General features: G+C 45.2%; 1 protein-coding gene across 17 annotated transcripts in view; it reads right to left on the bottom strand.

Moving 5' to 3' along the window:
• The window catches only part of WNK1 (WNK lysine deficient protein kinase 1), a 116,818-nt gene that overhangs the window by 21,709 nt on the left and 70,305 nt on the right, over positions 1-24,804 (bottom strand). For 8 of the 17 annotated variants that reach the window (XM_054167778.1, XM_054167783.1, XM_054167780.1 and 5 more), the window contains exons 8-21: positions 23,632-23,819; positions 20,183-20,440; positions 17,801-18,481; positions 14,848-14,919; positions 13,598-13,747; positions 12,066-12,539; positions 10,676-10,957; positions 9,923-10,014; positions 9,206-9,368; positions 8,124-8,240; positions 5,037-5,210; positions 4,205-4,256; positions 3,908-4,048; positions 2,183-3,573 (exon numbers count right to left, since the gene is read on the bottom strand). In XM_054167778.1, coding sequence (XP_054023753.1) covers positions 2,183-3,573; positions 3,908-4,048; positions 4,205-4,256; positions 5,037-5,210; positions 8,124-8,240; positions 9,206-9,368; positions 9,923-10,014; positions 10,676-10,957; positions 12,066-12,539; positions 13,598-13,747; positions 14,848-14,919; positions 17,801-18,481; positions 20,183-20,440; positions 23,632-23,819 — 4,235 coding nt within the window. Of the gene's footprint in view, positions 1-2,182; positions 3,574-3,907; positions 4,049-4,204; positions 4,257-5,036; positions 5,211-8,123; positions 8,241-9,205; positions 9,369-9,922; positions 10,015-10,675; positions 10,958-12,065; positions 12,540-13,597; positions 13,748-14,847; positions 14,920-17,260; positions 18,482-20,182; positions 20,441-23,631; positions 23,820-24,804 lie in introns of all 17 variants that reach the window. The other 9 variants (XM_054167788.1, XM_054167789.1, XM_054167781.1 and 6 more) reach the window with 6 other exon arrangements.

The raw sequence follows: 24,804 nt of genomic DNA on the forward strand, positions 1-24,804 counted from the left end.
CTGAGGATAGCCCTGTTTGTTGAGAAGCAGACTTTTAGACCTCTTCCACCAGACTCTCAATCTGTCACTTTTGAGCCTGAATGGTGTTGATAACCCACAAAAGATGAGGCTAGGCCATGCAACTGGGTAGGGGAAGTCATCCAGGTTATGTGGAAGAGGTTAGAGAGACTGGAAACGTTAGGAGGCAGCATCAAAGCCTCCCCACCAGGTCAGGTAGCACATTCCAGTTAGTCATTTCCATTGTTAGGGAAGTGGGATGTTCTAGGAATTAAGCAATCCATTACAGTTTGCAATGCTCATTCTCATCTGTAATCCTGCAGCTTGCCCACGACTTTGCATTTTGAGAAGCACACAATATCCTTAGGAGTGACAGCGTGGGTCAGCCGGCTTCCCTTCTACAAGTCAGCACTGCTGGCTGCTGGTAACTGCCCCAAAGTCCTCTACAGTCCTCCAGAAGCAGAACCATTTCTAGCTTGCAGTTATGTTACCACAGCTTAACTAGTGGTTCAAATTGCAGCAATACCTGCCCACTGAAAAGGGACTCCACAGTTACCAACAGACTCCAATAGCTGCCCCATCCTCCCAGGAATACACCGAATTGAATTACCCCAGCTTTTTTTGTGCACTAGGGACACACACCTGGACATTACCTATTCTGAGGCACGATGAAAATTTAAGCTCTGCTACATTAATCATTTAGTCTATAAAGAACAGGCAAAACATACCTTAAAGAAATTCATAAGACAGGTCAAAACACATTTAACTGTCCAGGTTAACAGGTTGGCCACAAGCAAAACAGAATATAATACATACAGTTTAGCAAACCCCAGAAAAATTGAGCTTCTTAAAGCCTGAGAGCACAACACAGAACATGAAAGCTCTGAAAACAAAAACAATCTAATTGATAAGTAACAACTTCAGAGAGTTTTTCCACAGCTGACAATCAAACCCTCCCAACATTTATCGCATTTCACTGCAAGCCTTTGTAATTACAGGTTTGCAATTAGCAGGTTTCTACCTACTCCGACTGCTCCTGAACCTGAGCTTTTAGTTACAAACATTTCTTTTCCTATTCTCAGCTTCATTTCAATAGCAATTAACACTTCTGTGTCTAGATTTCCTTCCCAGCTTCCTCAGCACACAATCCTACTCCTTCTTGTCAGAAATCATCTACTTTGTCTGAATGCAAAGAGTGCAAAGGAATGAGTAGAGCTGCTAGGACCAATAGCTGGATTCAAATGGCCTGAAACTAGTTAATGGCAAGGCTGGCTGAAGACCACCAACACAGAGAGCTGGTGAGTGGAAAGAACATTACAGAAACAAAAAAAGTCAGCACTGAGGTTTCTGACTTGTTGAACACCTGAAAAACTCTTCAGCCTATTTCCATTTAACTTTGATAAGCAAAGGGCTACCAATGGTTTCAAATACTGAAATTCCCTGTCTGCCAGGGCAGGGAGCCATGGAGAAGAAAATAAGTAGGTTCATTTCACATGTTGATATGCATGGTTGGGGAGCAGGAAACAACACCCACATGTCTCAAGTCCTTACTGTCAGTCAGGACTATGTGGGAATGTTTGTTTGAAGAGCACAACTCAAGATGCAAACATTTGTTTCCAGATACCCAGGTACCTCTTTAAACTTCTCATAGTTCTGCTCTCATGGATCAAACATTTGGAAGGAAGAGAGCATCCAGGCAATACACAAGCAGCAGGAGACCTCAAAAAATAACTTTGTCAGATTCCTCCTTGCCTTCACAGAACAGGCCAACAATAAAAAGCAAAGCTATGCTATCCTGACTACTTTGTGAAAAATGCAACCACCAGCCTCACTCTAGTGGTCACATGTAAGATAAAAAAAATACTATTTAAAACAAGCTTTCAAATCCTCTTTGCAAAAAACCCCACACCCAACAACAACAAACCAACCACAGTTGCTTCACTCTTTGTAGTTTAGGAGTATGAAAAACTAGCAGCAGCACTCCCTGAGGCACTTCTTTTTCCCCCAACACGGACAAAGTAAAGCACCTCTTGGGACACACAAGAATGACCACAGCACAAAATCTTCAGTATTCTATTCAATGAAGACTGCCTCAGTAATCTTTTTCTTTACAGAAGGGCTCCTGCTCAACAAGGCTGCTTCCCACAGTACTTGCACATTCTCACAGAGATGTTGGTTTTCTTACCGGTACCCTGCTCAGCGGGGGCTTTGAAGGAGAGCTCCCTGGTTTCACCACTGCTGTTGCGACGCTGCTTGACGCCGAAATATAGCTGACCGGGGTGATCACTTGCCCAGGAGTGGCAACTGGGGTCAGCACTGGCAAGCCAGTTGGTCCAAGAGGCAAACTGCTGGGAGGTATACAAGTGCTAATGGATGTCAGGGGCTTAGTTGGTGCAACGACTGTGGTTGGAATCCCAGGGGTAACTGTGGTCTCCATGACCAGTGATGTTTCCAGAGACACCGATGGATGCGTTGTTCCCACGTTACCATGTTCACTGAAGAGAGACCGCAGCTTTTCTTCCAGGGTCTTTATATCATCAATACCAGGAGCTTTAGACTGAGCATCAGCATCAGCCTCCAGGCAGTGAACGTGAGGCTGATTGGGCAATGGAGCTGGCTGAGGCTGGCTGTGTATCAACGTTTGCTGTACTGCAGGTACGTTAGTGACCGGTTGTGGCAAGACACCAGGTAAGGGAACCTGGGGCAGCATGGGTGTTGCACCTGGAATCTGGGGTAGGACAGGTGTTGATGTAATTCCTGATGGGACAAGTAAGGGATGGATCACTGGCTGGGTGACACTTGTTGCTACTGAGGACGATAAAGGTGCAGAGATTGGAAGAGACAAACCAGCTGTGCTGCAGAGCTGTGATTTATCCATAGCCTGCCCGCCCTCAGGCAGTGACTGTGGAGCACTTACAACTGTTGTTTCTGCCAGGCTGGAGACAGAGCCACTGCTACTAAGTTGAGGCAGTTGCGAAGCCCCGCCCTGAGCTAGAGAGAGGGCAACAGTTGTCTGTGGTGCTGCCATACTACTCACAATCTGAGGAGCAGACTGAGATGTCACAGCTGGTGCAACACCAGTGACACCAGGAACCTGGGTAGACGAGGGTGTGCTGATACTGGGGGCAATGTCTCCAGTTGCTGGTTGAGCAGGCTGGGATGTGGTAGATAGGGAGAAAGCAGCAGGGGCGCTCACGCTGGAAGGGACACCAGTTGATTGCTGTCCAGATTGTGAGGCTGGAGGTGAAGAGATAGAGCTTGGCACACTTGTGCTTGGTGCAACTCCAACAGCTGCACTTTCTGAAGGCAAAGTAACAGATCCAGGAAGGGAAACACCTGTGCTGGAGGGAGCAGATACTGAAGCAGCAGCCATAGATGCAGGAGGTGCACCGCTGCCCGCCATGGTAGAAAGTGCCGGTGGAAATGGAGGCATTGTTTGATTGAACACTGGAGGAGCTGTACTGGGTCCCTCTGTCATCTGAGCATGTCCCATCTCAGAGAAAGCTTGCTGCAAGCTCAGTGATGATGCTGAGTGAGAGAGATTCATCCCAGGACCATGTAGTGGAGATGCAGCAACTGGAAGAACAGAAAAGCTGTCAGTCCAGCTGGGAAAGTTAGTTGCAGTATTGCTGCCTGTTGCGAGCTTGAGCTCACATCCACCTCTCTGCATAATTTGAAAAAAATTACAAATCCAGGCTTACATTAAAACACAGAATGAAGGTTTCACAGTCTTGTAGAAGGCCTGTCAGCACCTTCTCCCCCTAAGAATTCTACACAGTATCACCCAAATTATAACGACTTCCCTGCAGTACAGCCAGGTCCTGCCCTCCCCAAGCAGTTTTGTTAACTAACTTCACAGTTGTGATGACCATGTCTCAGCCATGAGAATTGAAGAATTGAGGTAAGTTACCAATATCTGGAGTTTCCTGTCCTCCAGGCACAGCAGACGTGAAAAAGCTCTGCTCTTTTAACCTGCTCTCAGGGACAGGGCTGACAATGAACCGTCTTCCTGCTGAATGGACAACCTGGGTAAAGGAGTTAGGAGGAACCCCTAAAGAGAAAGAAGTCAGGCATTTAGTGACACGTGGCTGTAACTAAATACATCACCTGCAATATGGAATGTGCACTCCATATCAAATAAAACACTGGCTGCACCCATCTGCTGAAAAAGGTAACTGTTGAAAAACAATAATCACAAGAGACTTACCTATTCTTTGTGGCATGGAAGATGTAGGATCTGGCTGTTTGAACTCTAATTTCTGTAAAGTAAGATAAAATTTAAAGTTCTATTCTGAAATAGAAACCCCCAAGATAGTCCTTAAAACAGTAGCTTACTGAAATGTGGGCATTTAAGTTAAGCAGTACCTTGGACCCAAGCACCACTACGAAAGCAGTGGAATTCTACCTAGATAAATATCAGCTACACTGTTTTTAGAGCTTCTCAGCTTAGTAACCACCAATATAACAAATGGATCTAAATACTCTTGTTGTTAACAGGCAGCCAACTGATTTCCTTAAACATTCAGTAGCTAATGGATGTTTCAAACTAATTCTGGGTGGAGATAAGGCAGAGATTAAGAAAACGTCACCCTGTGTTACTGCCAGCAACTGGTTTCCAAACCTGTGCTTCCTAACCAAGCCATCCAATCTCTTAGTAGCTCACTACATGAAGGGTCTGAGTCTAGGCTCCTAAGTGTTCAGTGAGCAGAACAGGGCTGGAGGTTTTAGTGTCCTACATGTCACAATAAACTGAAACCCAAGAAGTGTCAGCGTTGAAGATCTGTCTCTTTAGTTGGCTGTCATGAGGTTCAACACCTTCAGAAGCATTAGAGTACATCAAAAAGCAGGTGGTCTGCGGCACTTAGTTTTCTACATGAATTTGAGGGTCTCAACACTTTCTCTGGCATTTCACATACAATTAAGCTTTGGTCTTTCTGATGCAAGAAAGTTGCTGTTTCTAGCTAGCTAGCTCTGCTCACCACACCATACCACCCAAAGCTGCCAACAGGCATGGCTAACAAGATCTGTCCTTCACGTACCTGTGACCCTGGAAAGAAGCCATCATCTTTTGTCCGCATGCTCTCCAAACCCTGATCACCCTCCGGCTCCACACTGACATCCTCACTCAGCATCTCATCTGCTTTCTCGATGATCTCTCGTACCTGTTCCACGAATGAGTCTCTTTCAGTTGCTAAAATAAACTCATTCTGCACCTGCAAAGAGACCAAAGAAACAAACTGGTAATTTTCCACCACTGATTTCAAAACAGTATCTTGAATAACCACACTTGATTTTTGATGTTACTGGCTGTGGTCCCTCCACTTGTTCCTAGGCATAAGGTGAAGACGGACACTTCACAGAACAGCAATTGCTTCTACAAATTATCTCCAGCACAGAAGTATTTGCCCTGCTTTACTCTTTGCTGTGGAACAACATTCAGTCTCACTTCTGCTGTCACCTCAACCTTTGCTTAGCACAGTGACATTTCACAGTATCACTAAGGTTGGAAGAGACCTCAAGGATCATCAAGTCCAACCTGTCACCACAGACCTCATGACTAGACCATGGCACCAAGTGCCACATCCAATCCCCTCTTGAACACCTCCAGGGATGGTGACTCCACCACCTCCACCATTGGACTCTGCCCATCTGTCCAGTCAGTCGAGGTCCCTCACTACTTCTTAGGAGGAAGTTCTTCCCCATGAAGGTGTTGAGACACTGGCACAGGTTGCCCAGGGAGGTGGTGGAAGCTTCTTCCCTAGAGGCTTTTGCAGCCAGGCTGGATGTGGCTCTGAGCTACCTGATCCAGTGTGAGGTGTCCCTGGCCATGGCAGGGGGATGATCCTTGAGATCATTAAGGCTCTGCAGAGGGACCTTGACCGACTGGACAGATGGGCAGAGTCCAATGGGATGGCATTTAATAAGTCCAAGTGCCAGGTGCTGCACTTTGGCCACAGCAACCCCATGCAGAGCTACAGGCTGGGGTCAGAGTGGCTGGAGAGCTGCCAAACAGAGAGGGACCTGGGGGTGCTGATTGACACCCGCCTAAACATGAGCCAGCAGTGTGCCCAGGTGGCCAAGAGGGCCAATGGCATCCTGGCCTGTATTAGGAATAGTGTGGGCAGCAGGAGCAGGGAGGTCATTGTGCTCCTGTACTCTGCACTGGTTAGGCCACACCTTGAGTCCTGTGTCCAGTTCTGGGCCCCTCAGTTTAAGGACATCGAGACACTTGAAGGTGTCCAGAGAAGGGCAACAAGGCTGGGGAGAGGCCTTGAGCACAGCCCTGTGAGGAGAGGCTGAGGGAGCTGGGGTTGCTTAGCCTGGAGAAGAGAAGGCTCAGGGGTGACCTCATCGCCCTCTACAACTACCTGAAAGGTGGTTGTAGACAGGAGGGGGTTGGTCTCTTCTCCCAGGCAACCAGCACCAGAACAAGGGGACACAGTCTCAAGCTGTGCCAGGGGAGGTTTAGACTCGAGGTGAGGAAAAAGTTCTTTACTGAGTGAGTCGTTCGTCATTGGGATGTGCTGCCCAGGGAGGTGGTGGAGTCACCGTCCCTGGAGGTGTTCAAGGGGAGATTGGACGTGGCACTTGGTGCCATGGTCTAGTTGTGAGGTCTGTTGGAACAGGTTGGACTTGATGATCCTTGGGGTCTCTTCCAACCTTAGTTACTGTGATACTGTGATCCTTTCCGCCCCTGACGATGTCTGCTGGGAAACAGTGGTGAAGCCTGAGACGTGGATCTTCACATGAAGTTTTTGGGATGCTGGCTCACAGGAAGGGAAGAGACAAGCACAATGTGCTTGCACTCGCCTTGCAGTGCAGAACACGTTCTAGGGAAAGAAACCTTTGGTGCTTTAAGTTGGGCAGTGACTGATACCTTCATAAGGTGTGCCTAATAGCATTCTGATTAAAAGGAAACCAGAGAGTTTGACTATCAAGTTTCCTCAATATTCAACAAGAAACCAACAAGCACAAAGTGCCATATCCAGCTGTCTAAATTAGGTTGTACACTTCCCATTGTGTAACTGCTTTGGATGCACATTTCACTTCACTTCTACCCATCTTCAAACATTTGCCTTTTTTTTGTTAGGGGGTGTGTGTTGTTTACCACTTTGTCTGGTAAATCACACTCTTATCAATCCTCCACAGAATCTCTTCAGCTTTGAAGCAAATACATCTGTATGTTCTCTCCATGTTCTTGGCACTTCACTTTTTTGCTGCCAATACGCATAGCCAAGAAGCAGCTTTTCCCTCTTTTTCAGAAAGCCTTGAGTTGGAAAGATGTCACTGATTTGGTTCCCCTTGACAGGTATGAATCCAGCACACATCATCTACTACTCTGCTGCATCTCTTAGCCAAAATAACATGCACAAGCGTTCAAGGTGACAAAAGATCCCACTTCTTGTCATCCTCCCTTGCTTCAGTAAAACTACAACAATCTCAGTTTCATTCAGCTTGCTCCAGCCCAAGAATACTCTAAGTTCAAACTTTAAAAAAGTGCATGGGGGGTGGAAACTTGATTCCCTGCAACACAGTACTCCCATTTAAACGTGTCTCCACAGGGCAAGTTCATTCCTAGTGCCTGACCATTAGACATTGAAGGGGGAGAAGCTTTTCTCCTTTGAGAAAATCAAAAGCAGCATCACTCATTACTGACTTTCAGTAACTAGAAAGTGATTGCCATTCCTTAAAGGCAGAATCTTGCCATTGCAGTTGAAAACAACAGCAAAACTCTCCAAGCTTAGGCATAAGTTTTAAGAACCTAGCAACATTTGCCATCAGAAAGAGACAGCAGAACTTGTTTAACTTGGTGCTTTCAGAGAGTTGTTCACAGATTTTCCAAAAATGAGATGCAAAAAACCCCAAGCAATTTTACTCAATGAAACTGCAATTCTCAAGGCAAAAAAATGGTGTGAGAAAATGCTCATGTGAGCTGAGCATGCAGTATTAGCTATAAATTTGGTGTACTACTCTGATCAGAGCTTCTAGCTGTGCTCCTGTATCAATAAGGTGAACACATGCCACGCTACAACACACCTGAAACGCACCCAAGAAAATAAGGCTGCTTATATTACTCCTGAATCTAGGACCAGATTCAATTCTTCATCTCTTAAGATACACCTTACCATAATGGAGGCTATTTCCTCTGGGTTGTCACCATCCAAATCGAATTTGAAAGTAACCATTTTTCGATTGTGTGTCTCCAGCTGGCACTCCACTACTCGATCACCTTTATTGGAAACCTGGAACACAAAACACCACTTCAAACCACAAGCCTGGGATCCTGAGTGTGACAGTTTTAGGCTGTGCCTTTAAGAAAGGGACAGTTGCTGGAAAACACTGGCTGAATGTTTTGGTATAATAATGAAAACAAGATATTCTAATGGAATTTCATTGGTAGAATGCAACTTTGAATTTTAGTTCAGTTTGAATCTCAGTCAGTTCAGTCTGTTTCAGCCTCTCTGAGCAACAGCTGGACAGAGTAGACCTTGAATTAACTGAGCTAACCAGATAAGAAACTAATTCTTGCATATGCTTTGAGCTAACAGAATTTCCTCCTTAATAATTACCTTTTTCTCTCTCTCTCTAACCCTTTTTGGGAAAAAAGGGAGGCAGGGGGAAAAGGGGGGTACAGTTGGGGGGGGGACCCCCTCTTCTTGGAGCAGGGAAAGGTGTTCTGTGTTACATTCTTTGCTGTATATTTCTGTATATATTGTGTATATATTAATCTGCATTTCATCCTGCTTGTAAATATAGCTCTTATCCATTTCTGCTTCTCTGACTGAGTTAGCTGTGGTTTCTTGGTGGGGGCAGGGGTTGGAACTGAATCTCTCACCACCACAATGAGGCTTGTGCTTCAAAGCTCTCAGAGACAAACCAACAGCACTCAACTAATACAGCACATTCTCTTTCCAGCCTAACAAATGGTGCCATGTACAGCACTTTTTTTACCCTGAGAATATATGAAATAACATGTAGAATCATTGGTGGCTAAGCAAGCCAATTATGTTCTAAGGAATGCTCCAAAATGTCTCTTAATTTAAGACAACCTTTCCACTCCTAGCTTCAGAAGCTGAACAGATGGACTGGATAGCTTGGCGTGCTTGACTGCAGGCAGCACGTATTCCTCCAGGGAAAAGAAGCTTTGTGAAGCTCAAGTGAAGGCATCCTCACTACCACAAATCTCACTGCAATGAAAAATGCTCACATTTAGAATTCTCAGTTTGGGCCTGGCAGTCTTCTCATGGCGAGAGCGGCTGCGGACAGACCTCCGCATGTGACGCTTCGTAGTCCTCCCTTCGTGCCTGCCGCTGGAAGCTGGAACATTCTCATTGCCATCACTCAATCCTGAAGCAACATCAGAATGTGCACTAGAACAGACAAACACCCCATGACAAACAAAACTTTACATCAGCATCCATGCACTCCATAAATGCAACACCAGTGCACCCTGCTAGACGGCATTCCCTCCAGCATATAGGGCAGAAATGTCCTCTCAACACTTTGCTGCCTGAATGCCCCTTTTAATAGCAGCTATTTAGCCACACAGCTCTTGCAAGCTGTTGTCTTCTGAATGTGTTTTCAAGCTGTTTGGAGTTTGACTTCTGTTTTAAGTGCCAAAAGGACAGGAAAAAAAAAAATACCCTTTCTGATCCATTTGACATGACCAAAAAGACTGATTAGGAGTTAGAGGACTACAGAGAATCCTCTGTATTTCCTCCCTGCTGTAAATCTGATCTTACTCCACCTCGTCAGCCTGTACTTCCTCTAGAAAGTCTACTTTGTCACATCCTCATGAATGCCCTTCAACTTAAAAACAAAAGTCATCTCTAGAGGAAAAAAGTATACCTAAAGAACACCCAAGGAAGAATAATCTAGCACATGAAGTTGAAATTAATATTGGCGAGAAGGGAACAATGCTTACCTATCCACAGAGGAAGCCAGAGGAGTAGACTGAGCAGGCTGTGTTGCTGGAAGAGCCTCTGAAGGAGCAGTCTGTGAGACTCCCTGAGTACCCTATGAATAGAAACCTCTATCAAGAACCTCCCTAAAGAATACCATTCTTTTTCAAGTAGCCCTCCAGTCTTCAATGTTTCCTCCCAAATTAGTTGTAAAGCTAAAAGCACTACCATTTGAGACTCTCAACAGCTCTCATTTACAAACACTTCTCAAGCAAACTGCAGGGAAGCAAAATTGTTGTCTGGGGAGAGGTGGGAGGGGGACTCAGCCATCCTCTCTACTGCTAGGTGTCACTACAGCTTGCCATGCAGCCAGTCTGACAAACAACGTGCAAAAGGCAAGCCAATGCAGAGCTCAAAGACAATTCACATTCTCCCTAGCAAAAATTAACACTACAGGGAAGAGGACTGATGACAGATTCTCAAAGGCTATCAGCTGAAGTTTGTCTTTGATATGGCAAAAAAAGTGTTCTACATTACTGGCAGGAAGTGAAGTGTTAACAGGTTTTTGCCTGCAGGATGCACACTCACTTCCCAACAGAACAGCCAGTGGCAACAAGGTCCCCACATTGGCCTGACATTCTGTGTAAGAGAAAGGTCATTTCAGAAATTAATCTCCAATTGCAGCCAAACATGAGAGGGATGAGCTCCCCCCACACACACTGATGCAGCACCCTAACACCCTCAACGTGTTGTTACGTTACGTTCAACATATTTACCTCCAAAACTGCCTGCTGTGAGGAGGCAGATGAGGCCTGTTGAGCTAAGCTCACTGTAGGCTGGGGCACTTGAACCTGTCCTGCTAGGCTGCCCATGGAAACTAAAACGTTCTGCTCCGCATAGGGCTGCGAGACAGGAGCGAGATAGCCTGGCTGAGCCACTGCATCTGCGGGCAAGGGAGGGGACAGGACGGCAGACGGAATGCTAACAGAGGCCACAGCAGAGGAAGGTGCAGCATTTGAGTCCCCTGGGTACTGAGGTGGAAGCCGAGACTGGAAGCCCTGAAACAGAAATAAGGGAGTCAAATTAGTGAATGTCAGAGCTAATTAGGAAATGGGGGGAGGTGGGGTGTTGGGTGTTAATTAGAAATAAAGAAGTATCGGTTCCAGAGGCACTTTCCAACCTTTTGTACTTGTTCAAGTACTCCCAAGTTTTCCCAGCAAAGGCAGAGCAAACTGCTCACGTAGCCAAAGCTCAGCTTGAACAAGGAAATTTCCACTCAAAGTTCCAAGTCATAGGCAAAATGATCTTCATCTCCCACTCTTAGGGCTGCCTATTTGGCTTAATACTTTAAGTCCTGAGACTTGGGATAAGGTTGAAGTACTTTCAGGCTGAACAATTACTGCTTGGAAAACATTACACAACTGCAGATGATTGAGACTAGCAGCAAAAATGCTCCTGTGTTCCTCCTGTCCTCTCAAGATGAGCTCAGTCCAGTACTACGGAACATTCCTCACACAGCTTCTGTTCTACAGCACTCCTCACAATCCCAGTGCAGGTATTTCTACCTGCATCTAATTTTTGTTCCAGAACAATAATTGTATGCCACATTTCTATTTCTGTCACTGTTCAGATTGCGCAAGCGCTGTGCAAAGCAGCTGAAGCAGTCTGTGCCCATCAGGTGTTATGTCACAGTCAAGATCCATGGTACATGACTTATTTCTAGAAAACCCACATCCCCCCTGCCTCTTCCCAAACTGGGAATGAAATGCTGAGATTGCCAAATGTGCTGCCACTAACTCCCTTTCCATCACATCTTCCAGTTCTTGAGCTATAATTTTATTCTTCCCCCCTCACAAGGCAAGCTGACAGACCTTAGACATATAGTTGTCCTTCTCACACTGGTTGAACAGAGTCCTGTGTTGTGATTCTGTCATTTTAGACAAATTCCTTTGCCAAACAAGAAAAGCTCAAACCACCAGGGTCTCCAAGGACTGTTCTTTTCCCCCCTCTCCTTAAAATGGGCCTTCACTACACAACAGAATTCATCTTGGTGGCTTAATGGCTCTCTCATGAGAAATGGCTTGTCCAGGGCACACAGTTCAGAAGCGGTAAGTTAGAGGAACAGGCAAAAATGTGGGGAAGAGCTCTGCTGGCTTGCAACAATACCTGGTAAACAGCATCTCCAGCAGGAAGTGAAGTTTCAGCAGCTTGTCCAATGCTGACTGGCAATCCCACGGACTGGACAGCTGGCTGCAGGAGCTGTGGGAGAACCTGGCTGGGCAACTGAGCTACAGGCTGCAACAATGTGGGAAGCTGACTAGGGCACACAGTTGATCCCACAGGGACTGCGGTGGCTGCAGCAGATGTTGCCAGTGTGAGCAACGGTTGACTGATGCCAGCTGCCATTGAAATGGGCAGAGACTGGAAACCTGGCTGAGCCACCGACACGTGAGGAGCTGCTACGGGCAGCTGAGAGACTGAGAACTGGGGAACCATGGAAGTTGGCAAGGGCTGTCCCATGGGTAGAAAATGAGAGCCAACGGGGACTGATGGGGCAACTGAAGGCTGAGGGAGAGAAGGTGCTGCAACAGGTAATTGAGGCTCGCCTTGGATGATCGACACTGGTTGGGAAACAGGAAGCTGGGGAGGTAAAGAAAATAGAGATAGATTTTTTTTTTAAAGCAGGGCTGCAGAAAGCAAAGCTTTTACACATTAGTCAAAGAAAGAATTATTCAAGTTACAGCACTCTGTTATAGTGGGCAAAGAGCACAGCTGGCACAGTGGCTGGGAAGTTGGATGGAGTTCCACTTTGCAACACTTCCCTTGAGGAACTCAAGTTTTCGAAACAGACACCCACAGAGGGTGGAAGAGCCATGTTCACATGCCCTGAAGCACTAACTTGTGCATAAACAGAATCAAAACCCCCTCAATTCTGTCCCCAGAACCAAGCCTGCTCTCTTACAGGAAAGAAGTACAAATCTTTCAACAGATCTGGCAGCTTTGAGCGTGGGGACTAAAGCCACGGGGAATGCAAAGCCACTGTACCACCACTCGGAGACCAGCAGGGGACATGTCAATTAAAGCCAGAGAACAATGCAACTGGAAAGGCAGTTCAGATGAATAAGCAACAGAACAACAATTTAATAAAAAACAAATCAAGGCTCACATGTTCAAGATAGGGATATGAGCCAAAAATGAAGTAATAGTCAGTAACAGAAGCTTCTTGATCAGGGAGTAAAGGAGAAGAGCTGAATAAGAAAGACGAGAGCGTGGAGAAGGCAGTCCTTGTTTAGGCAGTGAACGGTAAGTGAAGGTACTCCAGACATGAAGGTACAGAAGATAGCCAGTGTATGGGAAGCAGAGGAATGACAAGTTCTGGAAATCCATTCATAATGTACCATTCAGCAACAGGCCTCAGCGCATTTGGGATAGTTTAAAGATCTCTGTGCATGGAAGTGCTCTCTCCCTCAAATTATTCACAACTGCCACGTGTGAAAGACAGGGTTTCCAGCACACCTCCCAGTAAAAGGTGACAGTTGCAGTGCACTAGGAACAGTGTTATCTGGATGAATGGTTTTGAACCAGTAGAAAAGATGACAAAAGTGAAAGGAGCAGCATGTTGAATTTGCCAGCTGTAAAGAAGGAAAAACCCAAAAAAAGAATAAAAACCATCTTCTGCTAGAAAGAATTTTGTTTACCTGTGTCCCAGCTGCTGCCTGAGGCATCGGCATAACCTGTGATGATTGAGCTTGAGAGACACTTTGTGTGGAAGCGGCACCAGCAGAAACGGATGGCTGCTGCAGCTGGTATTGGCCAGGCTGTTGGGATGAGGCTGGCTGCTGTGCATTCTGTAGCGAGGACAAGAGGCAAAAGCTGGTTTGCAACCCCAACAGAAGTTTGTTTATGCATCCTGTTTAAATTCTACTTTTTCATTCCTCACTGGGACAGCAATGGTTTTTCCAATTTATGCTACATCAATTAAGCTTTAAGAATTAACTTATGAGCATTACTAACAACTCCATTATCAGCACCAAATCTTGGAGCAGAACTATTTCACCTGTGAAATGAGTGAAGATTCCATGAAGGACAAAAAAGGCAGTTAAGAGGCTGTTGCAGTGTTGTGGGTTAAGAGTTAACAGATGGACCCTAAGGTGGAAGCCCGACCCCGCGGGAGGGGGGGCGGGGGGGGGGGCAGTATTCCCTCCCCTTTCCTGCCTAGCCTCTGTTTAAGGGGCAGGAACATCTGGGCAGCTCTCTCTTGCCTTTCGCCTTCCTGCCTGGTGGGGAGCTGCTGCTGAGGGAAGCTGCTGCTGCTGCAAGCTGCTGCCACGTGGTCGGGGCATCCATTGCCATCCAACCTTCGGTTTTGTATCTATCTGGATATATCCCCTTCCTCAATTTCTCTGCACATTCCTTTTCCCTTAAAACCTTTCAATTTTTGTTAAAATTACTTTCTTAACGTCCAGTTCTGTTCAAGTCCTTTTGTTTACCCTTACTTCCCCTGCCTATCTTTTCCCTGAGGAAGAAGGAAAAGGGGGGGGAAGGAAGGTAATCTAAGTTTTCTGTCCCAGGAGTTCCTGCCCTGAAAACCTAAACACCAACATGCAGAAGGTAGTATTTCCTGTTAAAAGAAATGGTGGTCAGGAATGCAATCTGCCCTTCTAGACAGTCTAACTTGCAAATCCTGACATGTCTCCCCTTGAATGGGACCACCACTGCAAACTCAGGTGAAGCTGGGGAAGACAGCCACAGGAAAACAAGCATTAACGTGATCCTAAAAAACAAACTTCAAGTAGTCAATGAAGTTGCAGCATGCTTGACAGAGTAGCAACCAGAGGATTCCTTTGCTTTTGTCCACAACTACGAGATGAAGGCAGGACAGAGGTAGTCAACTGCTCTTAAGAGTCAAAAACCTATACTACTGTGGGTTTAGGAATCGTGATCTTACCTGCTGAGCATGCTGGGCAGGCTGGGGTGGTACTGATGCATTGCTTGAGGCTGGCTGGCCTTGCACCTGTGTCTGGAGCAGAAAAAGATAGAGAATCAGCTTCAAATCCCATGGGCCCTGCAGCAGGCAGACAGCATTTCTGTGTAGAATGATCTGGTTGGAATAGGCTCCTAGCTGTTCTTTTGAAGAAGCCACTCAAATTGGGTGGCCAAATTCCACTGTGACAACCAGAACAATCTGGAGCTTCACTTTAGGTCTTCCAAACCAACCGATACGTTAAGTCTTTGCAACCCCCACAGGAGACAGACCTGCCTACCAGCTGCTTCCACTCAGGAGGCTTTAAGAGCAGGATGCCTTGGAATGATAACTGGAGTAAGAGGCATTAAGTTTTACCTTTACATGTGTTCTACACCTAGAATCAGAGTGGGGGGAATCAAAGGCTAGAAGGAAATACAACTATAAAAAAAAAAATTAGTCAAAAGATACAGAGGTTTGTAGCTCAATACCAAAGTACTTGGCACACAGACATGGCATGAGTTCCCTTTGAGAGGCATGGTAAAGTACAACTTGAAATCATTTCCAGACTCGCTACTTAGAACCAATACTGAAAAATATGGAGGTTCACCTTCTAGCCAAGACAGAATTTTTGACTAAGCAGCAAAGAAAAACCCAAAGATGAATGGCATACAAATGAATGTGGGAGATGCAGAGGGAAATGCATGGATCTGCATTGGTACTTTTGTGACTGACATTTTTTGATTAGATCCCAGGACTTTCATTGTTATTTTTGTGACAGTCACACTTCTGTATCAGCTCCTGGGAGTCAACCAAAGACCTCCAGATGAGTTCCCTAAGCATGCAGCATTTTGGTGAACTGCCTTTCTGTGAGACATATCTTTTGCATATGTACCATATCAGAAACATCTACTCAAATTCCTTAATGCTGTGATAATTCAGCTTGCAGGAGCTTATTAGGAACAAGTTTATTGAAGTCACATACTTGATTTGTAGAAACCTTGGGGAAAGTAGATTGCAAATTAAACATTTTTTTTATTCACTGTTTTAGAAGCTTGTGGCTCTTATTGACTAGGATCTGTGTGCTGTCTCCCACTGCTCTAACATCTGCTCTCATTTGACTCAGTTTGTGCTTTGAATACTGATCTTTTAAAAGTAGGTAGAAGATCCCACAACTTCTATTCTGTAAAATGAATGTGAAGCCTTATTGCGGTTTCCAGATATACTTAACATTTGGAATTCACTTCCTGAACTCACAGCACAGAAATCCTCCTACAGTATAGAAATTCCTGACTGTTAGACCAATTACTGAAGCTGTTTCAGCTTTAATAAACACCTCTATCATCCTTTCCAGAAAGCCTTAAATAATTAGTTCTTGATCTTGCTACAAAAAGAGAAAATATTCTCCTCCGGTTCCTTCACACAAATCCTGAAGTCACTAGCTCTCCACTAAGTAAAGTGTCAGAGAACCCCTAACTCCAGGAACAGGAGTAGGAGAGACCTCTACTCAGGAAATCCTCTCTTCACACCCAGTTGCCTAATGAGCCGTTTCAGACAAGCGCAGACACAACGTATATAGGGAGACACTTCACAGCCAGCCTCTACGAAGGGCTCACTGACCACTGTGAGTGCAGTACCACAGACACTGGCAAAACAGCTACCTCCAAACTAAGCTCCAGGCCTCAAGTTTTGCTTTTGATAGGGACACCATATTCTAGGCTTACAAAGCAGCAGTATCTATTAGGAACAGTTGTTTGTGTCACTAATTTATTACTCAGCTTGTTTAGTTTCTTTAAAGATCCTACAGCACGTTTCCAAATGCACGTACACATACACAACATAGCCCCTTCTATTCCTCTCTTCTCACTTTCTTCTCCCAGGCCTAGCAAAAGCTCTTGCATTTTGGACAGTCAAATTAACCTTGTTGCTGTCTAATGGAACATTACTTACACCAAAGTTCAGCTTCAGATAACACATTCTCATTAACTGGCTAAAGAGCAGCAACAGGAATACAAAGGAAGTTTCACTATCACTGCTGATTCAAACCATGGCCACCACATTTCATGGGATCCCTTGTTTAAAAGCCAGTTTGGTACTCTGGCTGTCTCTTCCCAAAAGAACTCGTCACAGGATGAACCCTGACTATTAGTTGCCCATAGCACAAAAGCCCTCCTAATAATTCAGCCAAATCTGAACACAAACCAAATGGTTGCCTTACTACTTCATTGCAACCTGGTAACTCTTGTTGCTAGCATACCACTGGCTTGGCAGAAAAACACACCCGAGCATACTAGCGCTTAGAACCACACAGAGCAAGTCTAAGAGCAGGGCACCCCTTTAAGTGCAAGGTGTGACTCGTAAAAAGCAGAGAAACTCTGGAAGGGTTTGCTCCTGTAACCTGAGGATAGAGTGCAGGTGTTCCTGATGAAAGCGAGGTGGACAAGGCCTGCTGAGTCGAGGCTCCCTGGGGGAAGCAGATGAAGAGCTGCGACTCCTGCAATACCGTCTGAGGCAGCTGAACAATGGGCAATGAGAAGTCTGAACCAAAAGCAGAAGATGAGCCCCCTGTAGGGGGAGGAGACTGGAAATCGCCAGTGTCAGAGGAAGTCAGCTGTGAGGAATCACTGGAGTATTCTGGGCTTCCTTCCAGCCAGCTCCGCCTGGCAGAGCCCCGACTGGGACCTGCTAACTCAGGACCAAGAGAGTTACACAGCTCCTCTGTCACAGGCTGAAGCCGACCATGAGACCCTGGGCCTTGAGCGGATTCCTCTTGACTGGTCTCCATAGAGCCCCGGCGACTTCTGTAGACCCGCTGGGGTACAACTGCCCCATCTGCTGGAGCAGAAGTTGGTGTGTGCACATGGAACTCAAAGACACAGCTGGCTCTGCCATCACCGCTGTGAGAGAGCACAGCGGGGGCAGAGTGCGGAACAAATACCTGGTGGAACGTCATCTGAGCAGGGTCTGCACTCAGAGGAGCTGAAACACTGGATAATGGAGAAAGGGGACCCATCCCAGAATCCAGCCTCAGGTTCTGAACTTGTCTTGCCAGGTATGTTTGCCCCAATTGAAAGTCAAACACGGAACTGTGTGGAGGACCACCTTGCCCAAGGTTTGGCTCAGAGACCTGCTTCAATTGTTGTTCAGTCACATGAGAGTTATAAGCTACTTGATCGCACTGCTCCGATACCTGTGAGGGGTAGTGCATGCCCACCAAATACACAGCTTCTGGATGCATTCTGTAGTGAGCATCCTCTGGAGGTGTTGGTCCAGATCTATAGTCACTGTGGACAGGAGCTGGCTCAAACACGGGATTAACTTGCACTTGCAGAGGCTCTCCAGCGACTCTCTGGGCTGCTGTGCCCAGCATAACAAATGCCTCTGGTGTCCAATTGGTGGGACTACCACCAGGTGGAACTAAACTCTGGCCAGTCTTCAGCAATGGCTGGAAGTGGCAAGTTTGGGCTTCCAAAAATGAAGTGCTCTTGCGCCGCTGAGCGACTGCCACCTTCGGCGGGCAGACAGGCGGTGGGGAGAAAGACACCGGCCGCTCATGGACGGTTGGGAAAAATATCTGAGAGTCTGGGAACGTTGGTGTTCCCCCACGAGGGTGCTGAGGCTGTATTGACATGAACAAGACAGGTAATTCATACATTAAAAGTGAAAGCACATCAACATGCATAGTTCACTTGGCAGTTCTGTGAGGTAACTTTATAGAATGACTACTCAACTCATGGTCAAAAACATACAGTACTCAGGAAATTTAGGTGAGTTGTAAACAGCCATTAAATACATCCATGGCAGGCATAGCTACAAATGGAAACATTTGCTTGGGTTAGAGCTGCTTTTCCAGTCCAATTCCAACAATTCACAAAAGGAAGAGTTCTGCTCCTGGCAGTGGAATGAGCTCTACGGCCACAGGCCATCCATTGAGCCAAGTGCTGGAAATCCAAACCTGAGCTTACTGCCATGTTCAGATTGTGATAGCAGCAGCAATGCAGGGCCTCTAGTTTGTACTTGGGAAATGGAGTTCTATTAACTCTTAGTATTATTCAACACAGCAGGCAGTGCTGATATCCCATGGGCCATCTAGAGAACTGAAGTGAAACCTTTTGTGAGCCGAAACTGAGGCATTCCAGCCTACAGCTGGGAAAAAAAAGGTATGACAAGACTGCAGAGCTACAGCTGATCATCTCTTTTGATCCCTCTGATTATCTACGCAAGAGTTAGGTTTGTTCCAGAGTGCTAGTTTCTCTGAGAAAAGGTGTGATCAAACATTCACAGATTTAGTACTAGAGTCCTCAGGCAGTTTCACACTCTCTGATGTGCTACTTCAGATGAGGCTCACCTTATTTCACATTGGTAGGGAAAATTCCCTGAAGAGTCCCATAAAAGCATGCCAAAATTTAGTAGTTCTGCATTTTTTCATCTGCCTGTCTACAGTAGGCCAAGACACACAATGTATTGTCTGCCACAAAGGAAAACAAAATTGCAAGAGTCAGCAGCAAGTGCTTGATCTTTAAGACAGATGGCGTTCAAGACTTCAATTGGTTTTGGGGTTTTCCCCCCACACAGACCATTCTTTCTCCCCAAACCCTTTTTTCCCCTGGAAAAGCAGCAGCAAATTTCCATATAGACCAATAGTAACAAGGTCCTACAGTATGAAGAACTCTTCCTATGTTCTGAAAATTGATTCCGTGTACTTCACTTTGCAGACAAATGTTTCTTGAAGTTTATTTTGTATAAAGCAAAGCCCGAAACTGAGAAGAGATTACCTCACGCCTTGCAACTAACTTGCATCAGACGTTTTGAGAAGCATGAAACTACGGCTTCTTCCCAACAAGAAGCATCTGAAGTGGCATTTCCAGTGACAAGTTAATAGAAAGATCTTCAAAATACATTCATACTCTGAATTTACAGTATCACTAGCACAGCTAGCCAAGGCTTTTAGCATCATCACCTACAACCAGCAAGCTTTAAGAGCCGGTTGTTTTGTGCAGGGCTTACTAACATTCAGTGCTTGCTTAGAAATGGGACAAATAAAGACTCAAGGGGTAAGAAGCAGTCATCCCTTTACCTTCTAGGTTACAGGTGGGTAATGTAATGCACACTACCCTAAAATACAAAAAAGAATGGTCAGCCACTGGTGGATGTTTAAGTGGACTGCTTCCCCCAAAAAAATAATAATAATTGAAGAATCAACATTCTGGCAGCACAAAGAATCAGCTCTTCCATTTCTCATTTTAAAAATGCCCAAGGCCCAGGATGTATTTAATGATAACTTATCTTACTATGCCAGGAGGCAAATGGTAACACATACAGGACTGACAGAGAGGGAGGGCAGGCTGGAGCGTCGGTGCTTGCGTGGAGAGGCAGAGTGCATGGGCAGGACACTTTCCAGGGCTTTAGAAAGCTTTTCTGCAAAGGTTTCTTCAGGGACAGTCCGAAGGTAGAAAGGAGAAAGAGGTGCAGACAGCGCTGGTGGTGGGGTGCAAGGAGCACTGAGAGGGATGCAGGACACAGAGGGAGGAGCAGGAAGGTGGGGGACACAAACTGACATGCTACGACCACGTTGAGGCTAAAGGAGGAAAACAAAAGATAAGAATTGAACACTTGGAAAAGAAAAAAAAACCAACACAACAAAACTGGCAAAAATCTATAATGAGGTAGAAAAGAAATGCAGACACAATGAACAACCCTGACTAGTATGTGTGCAGGAAGATTCAAGGATGCTGAATGAATGGCAACACACACTGGGAACAGGCTGTGTGCACCTCGGAAGACCCAAGTTGGTCTTAGGTTACTGAGCAGCGTGGGAAGCTCCCTTGTACCCTTCTAAGCAGCATGTGGAAGGCAGACCAGACAGGAGAGAATTTTCTCTGGGGCCACTGATGGAGGCCACACTGTGCAGACTCACAGCATCTGGTAGTCTGACAAAAGGAAAAATCTAAATAGCTAATGACAGGCTTTCAAACATCCATCCTTAGCTTAGAGAGTGGATGTGTGCTTACACTCACCACCTCACCCAGACTCCCTGCTTGGGCACCTCCCTGCCTCAGTGAAGTGGAGTAACTGTATGCAGCTGACTCTTTAGTAACTAAAATATTACCATAAAAATGAGCACACACTACAACCCAAGTCGTGGAAAAAAGTTGGTTTAATGCGTGGAAAACTCAGTAAAATTAGTCTTAGCCAAACATTTTCCAGATGCAGGGCCAATAAAAGCATTAGGGTTTTGTAATCTTGTCACAACCCAGAAGGCCACAGGTCAAAACCCAACAGAGCGAGAAGAAACAAAATTAGGTTTGGGGGTGGGTTTTGGTTGGTTTGTTGCTTTGTTGGGTTGGTTTGTTTCTTACTTATTTTTTGGTATGGTGTGGTGTGTTTCATTGGGGGTTTTAAGTGAAGATGATGTTTTAAAGGCAGTCTTTCAGCAGCAAGTTTTCCTTCACTAACGTTATGTGCCTCTCACAAATTTAATCCACAACTTCTTAACATAACTGAAATCAAATACAGACCTTCAGAGGGAAAAAAGCTTCAAGGTCTTCAGTGGAAATCTGATTTAAAGCTTTCTGACATGAGAACTCTTGCCAGACTACTCAGGAATTTGAAAGAGAGGCAGAGGGGAATTCAAAGTGTTAAATAAATATTTGAGTCATAATCTTCATCTGTTCCAAGACGGGGCTAGTTAGGTGTGTCATTCCTGACTCTCTAAACTGTTCAAAGATATCTCCAGTGAAGGAGACTGCAATACTTAACTGTCCTTGTTTGTTAGGAAGAAGAAAAATCCCTTCCCAAACAACAATTCCATGATGCAATTTAGGTTTATTATTTCCTGCTCTGACAACGATGGTGTGATCGGATTTGCCTTCTCCCCTTTTCCACAGCAGCCTTTACAGCCTTCTCTACCCTCAGACTCATTTTTCATAGACTCAGCTTCACTATTTCAGTTTTCCCCCACACACCATGCTTTCTGTATTTCTGGTGGAGTGGGGGGTTTTTTGTCACTGTCCTCTGAATTCTCTCCCAATTCCCCCTCAAATTCACCGAAGCAGGGAGTCCAGGATAGGTTTATCAATAGCCAAGAGCTGAAGAACTATTTCATGTAGCGTGATGTTTGCATTTGTCACAACAGCATGATGTTTTTGACCATGTCCACCTTGTGGGCCAGGAAAATCCCTGACTTTTGGGTTATTGTGTTATGGGGTTTGGGTCTGTTTGGGGGTTTTTTTGGGTGGTTTGGTTTTGGTTTTGGGGGTGGGGGCAGAATTGCAGCCTAGCCAGTTGTTGGTCATCCTGTACTTGTGCAGCTGCTTATTCCTGTTTAAGCATGAACTTTGTCCTTGTCCTGTTTGAACTGCACTCTATTTCTTTTTAAGGACACTTCTCCAGTTTTCAGTGTAATTTTTGACTTGTCATCTTGTCTTCCCAAGAAACTGTTAGTAGTTCCTGGAGTGTTCTACTCCATCCTGTCAGCCTCCTGGTATTACTATCATCAGCACAGAGCATCAGCACCTTTTAGCAGTGAGCTAAGCATCTTGACTACACTCCTATTATATGCTTGTTCGCCTATCCCCTCAGAAGATCTTTGTTTCTCAGCATGGAAGCTATCCATCCAAAGAGAATTAAATGGCTTCTGGTCCAGTAAATGCCCACACATGAAAATATGGTTTACACAGAACAAGAGCTTCTTTAGAGGGATTAAAAATTCATTTGATCAAGGCTTAGCAGTATCCCACGCTTCAGGTTAAGTGCCTTTGAAAAAGATAGAGATGCTTTGCTTGTGAATGAAACCAGGATGCTTTCCAAAAAGCCTGGGACACCAACAGTTCTCTAAGAAAGCCTCCAACTGCAAGTACAAAGAAGTGAAGGCCCTGAGTCTGAAGTGTCACATCATCTCCCTTATGGTATTACTACATTATACTATAATATCTCTGCCTCAGCCTTAGATTTTTACTTGTGTAAAACACGAGTGACAAGGGAACCACTGAAGACAATGTAACAGTAGCAGAAGTTCTACTCCAGGGTTAGAATAGATTTCTGCTTGCTCTCATACTCAGATCTAAAAAACATACCAAGGGAAAAAACATACCAAAATAAAAAGGGCAACACAAATGAACATAGTAGGAAGAGTATTTGTGCCCAGTGCAGACTTTCCAGGGAAAAGGACGCATGGCAACTGATGAGCAAATCAACACAAGCTAGAAATAAAATTGGGAACGAGGGTGTAGGGGCTTTTCAGTCTGGAGTTCTCACATGCAGCATTCTATAAGAGTTAAAAACATCTTACCTGCTGAATCTGAAATCAAAGCCTCACAGAAAACACACACAGCAATTCCATGCTTCAGCAATAGCTCAAACTATTCTAATTCCTTCTCCAAACCAAACAGCTTGATCCCTGGTAACTTCATATACCATTTATACCATCACCTTCCCAAATGAGATTAAATGCTTGCTTTCATATGAAAGCCCTTCCCTGAGGATGCTATTTACATCCATTAATAAATAAATTAATAAAGCCCTAACCCATCATTAACCTCTGCTTAAGTGCACTTAAGCTTTAAAGATGGAGGCCCTCGCCCTTTCCCTCCCCTACCTAGATTCAGTCACCTTGCAAACACAGCCCCTTCACTACTCCCCATGCAAAATCTGCATTACATGCAAACTCAAACATACATGGATGACTGCCTGACAGACCTTCCTCTGGCTTTCCAAGAGAAATACATCAAATCACTCCATGCTTTTGCAGTGCTGTATGTTGTGGCTTACCGCTGCAGGCGGCTGATAGCCTCCATGCTGCTGCGACTGCACCTGGCCGGCTGGAGCTGCGTACCCCTGCACCGCGGCCGTGGGGATGGACTGATCGTGCTGAGAGCCATAGGATACAGTCTGCTGACTGCTCACACATGATTCCGTATAAACAGAGGACCCTTGCCCACTGTCAATTGTCCCATCAGCTGCAGAAGTTAAAGAGAAAAAGCTCCATTTCAAGAACTGCAGTCTGGATTCACAACTTGAAAGATACTACAATCAAAGAGGAGATTGGTGTTTATGCCATGCCATGCAGAACTCTGCAGCATTTTACTCCCCTGTAATATATTAGCTGGTTAGAATTCTTTATTTTTCCTTCCTCAGTACAGTAATTCCTTACCAGTATGCCTTCCCTAGCCTTTGAAAATAAATCAGTAACCTCCAGAGGTTTGAGAGGATACTTGATAGTAAATCATGCTTCCTATAAAAGGCTAGACTAGAAATAGAAACTTAAATTCCACATTGCTGTGAATGATCTTCCAGAGCTTTTCCATTACACTTTTCATTATTTATTTGTACACAGATGTACAAAACAAGTCTGCAGTGCCAGCTGGCAGATGTACCCAACGTAGACAGAGAGAATGTAAAATCCCTGTTACTTAAAGAGCAGACAGAAATTTGCTTTTTAACTTTAGCATTCTAATATGGAAGTTCTCCTCTACCATCCTTACTCACACATTCATTCAAATGTTAGGGTGGCAGAAGGGGAGGAGTTGGGAGTGCTAATCATCTTCCCATGGATAGTGTGAAAAACAGAAAATGAAACCTTTTTTCAGAAACAAATTTGAAGCCAGGATGCCTGTACATTAATCCCATCCCCACCTTAAACATCAGTGCACAAGGATTCAAGGAAGTGTGCTGACTGCACTGCAGGGCCAGTATATACTGTCCCCACAGACAGGCTGCAAAACTAAGCTGTGCTGATGCTTCAGGTGCCCTACTTCATTTGGTTTATTAAACTGAAGCAAAGCAAACATTATTTTGTCCCAACACATGGGACTGCAAACTGTGCCAAGACTTGACTCAGCTAAGGCACAGAAGCATCACTTATTTTGCTGAACTTTCTAGTGGGCCAATGTTCTTCAGCAGCCAGCAACAACTGAAGATATTTACTGCTAGACCTGCTAAAAA

Source organism: Dryobates pubescens, chromosome 15 (assembly GCF_014839835.1).
Source record: "Dryobates pubescens isolate bDryPub1 chromosome 15, bDryPub1.pri, whole genome shotgun sequence".
NCBI classification, from domain to species: domain Eukaryota; kingdom Metazoa; phylum Chordata; class Aves; order Piciformes; family Picidae; genus Dryobates; species Dryobates pubescens.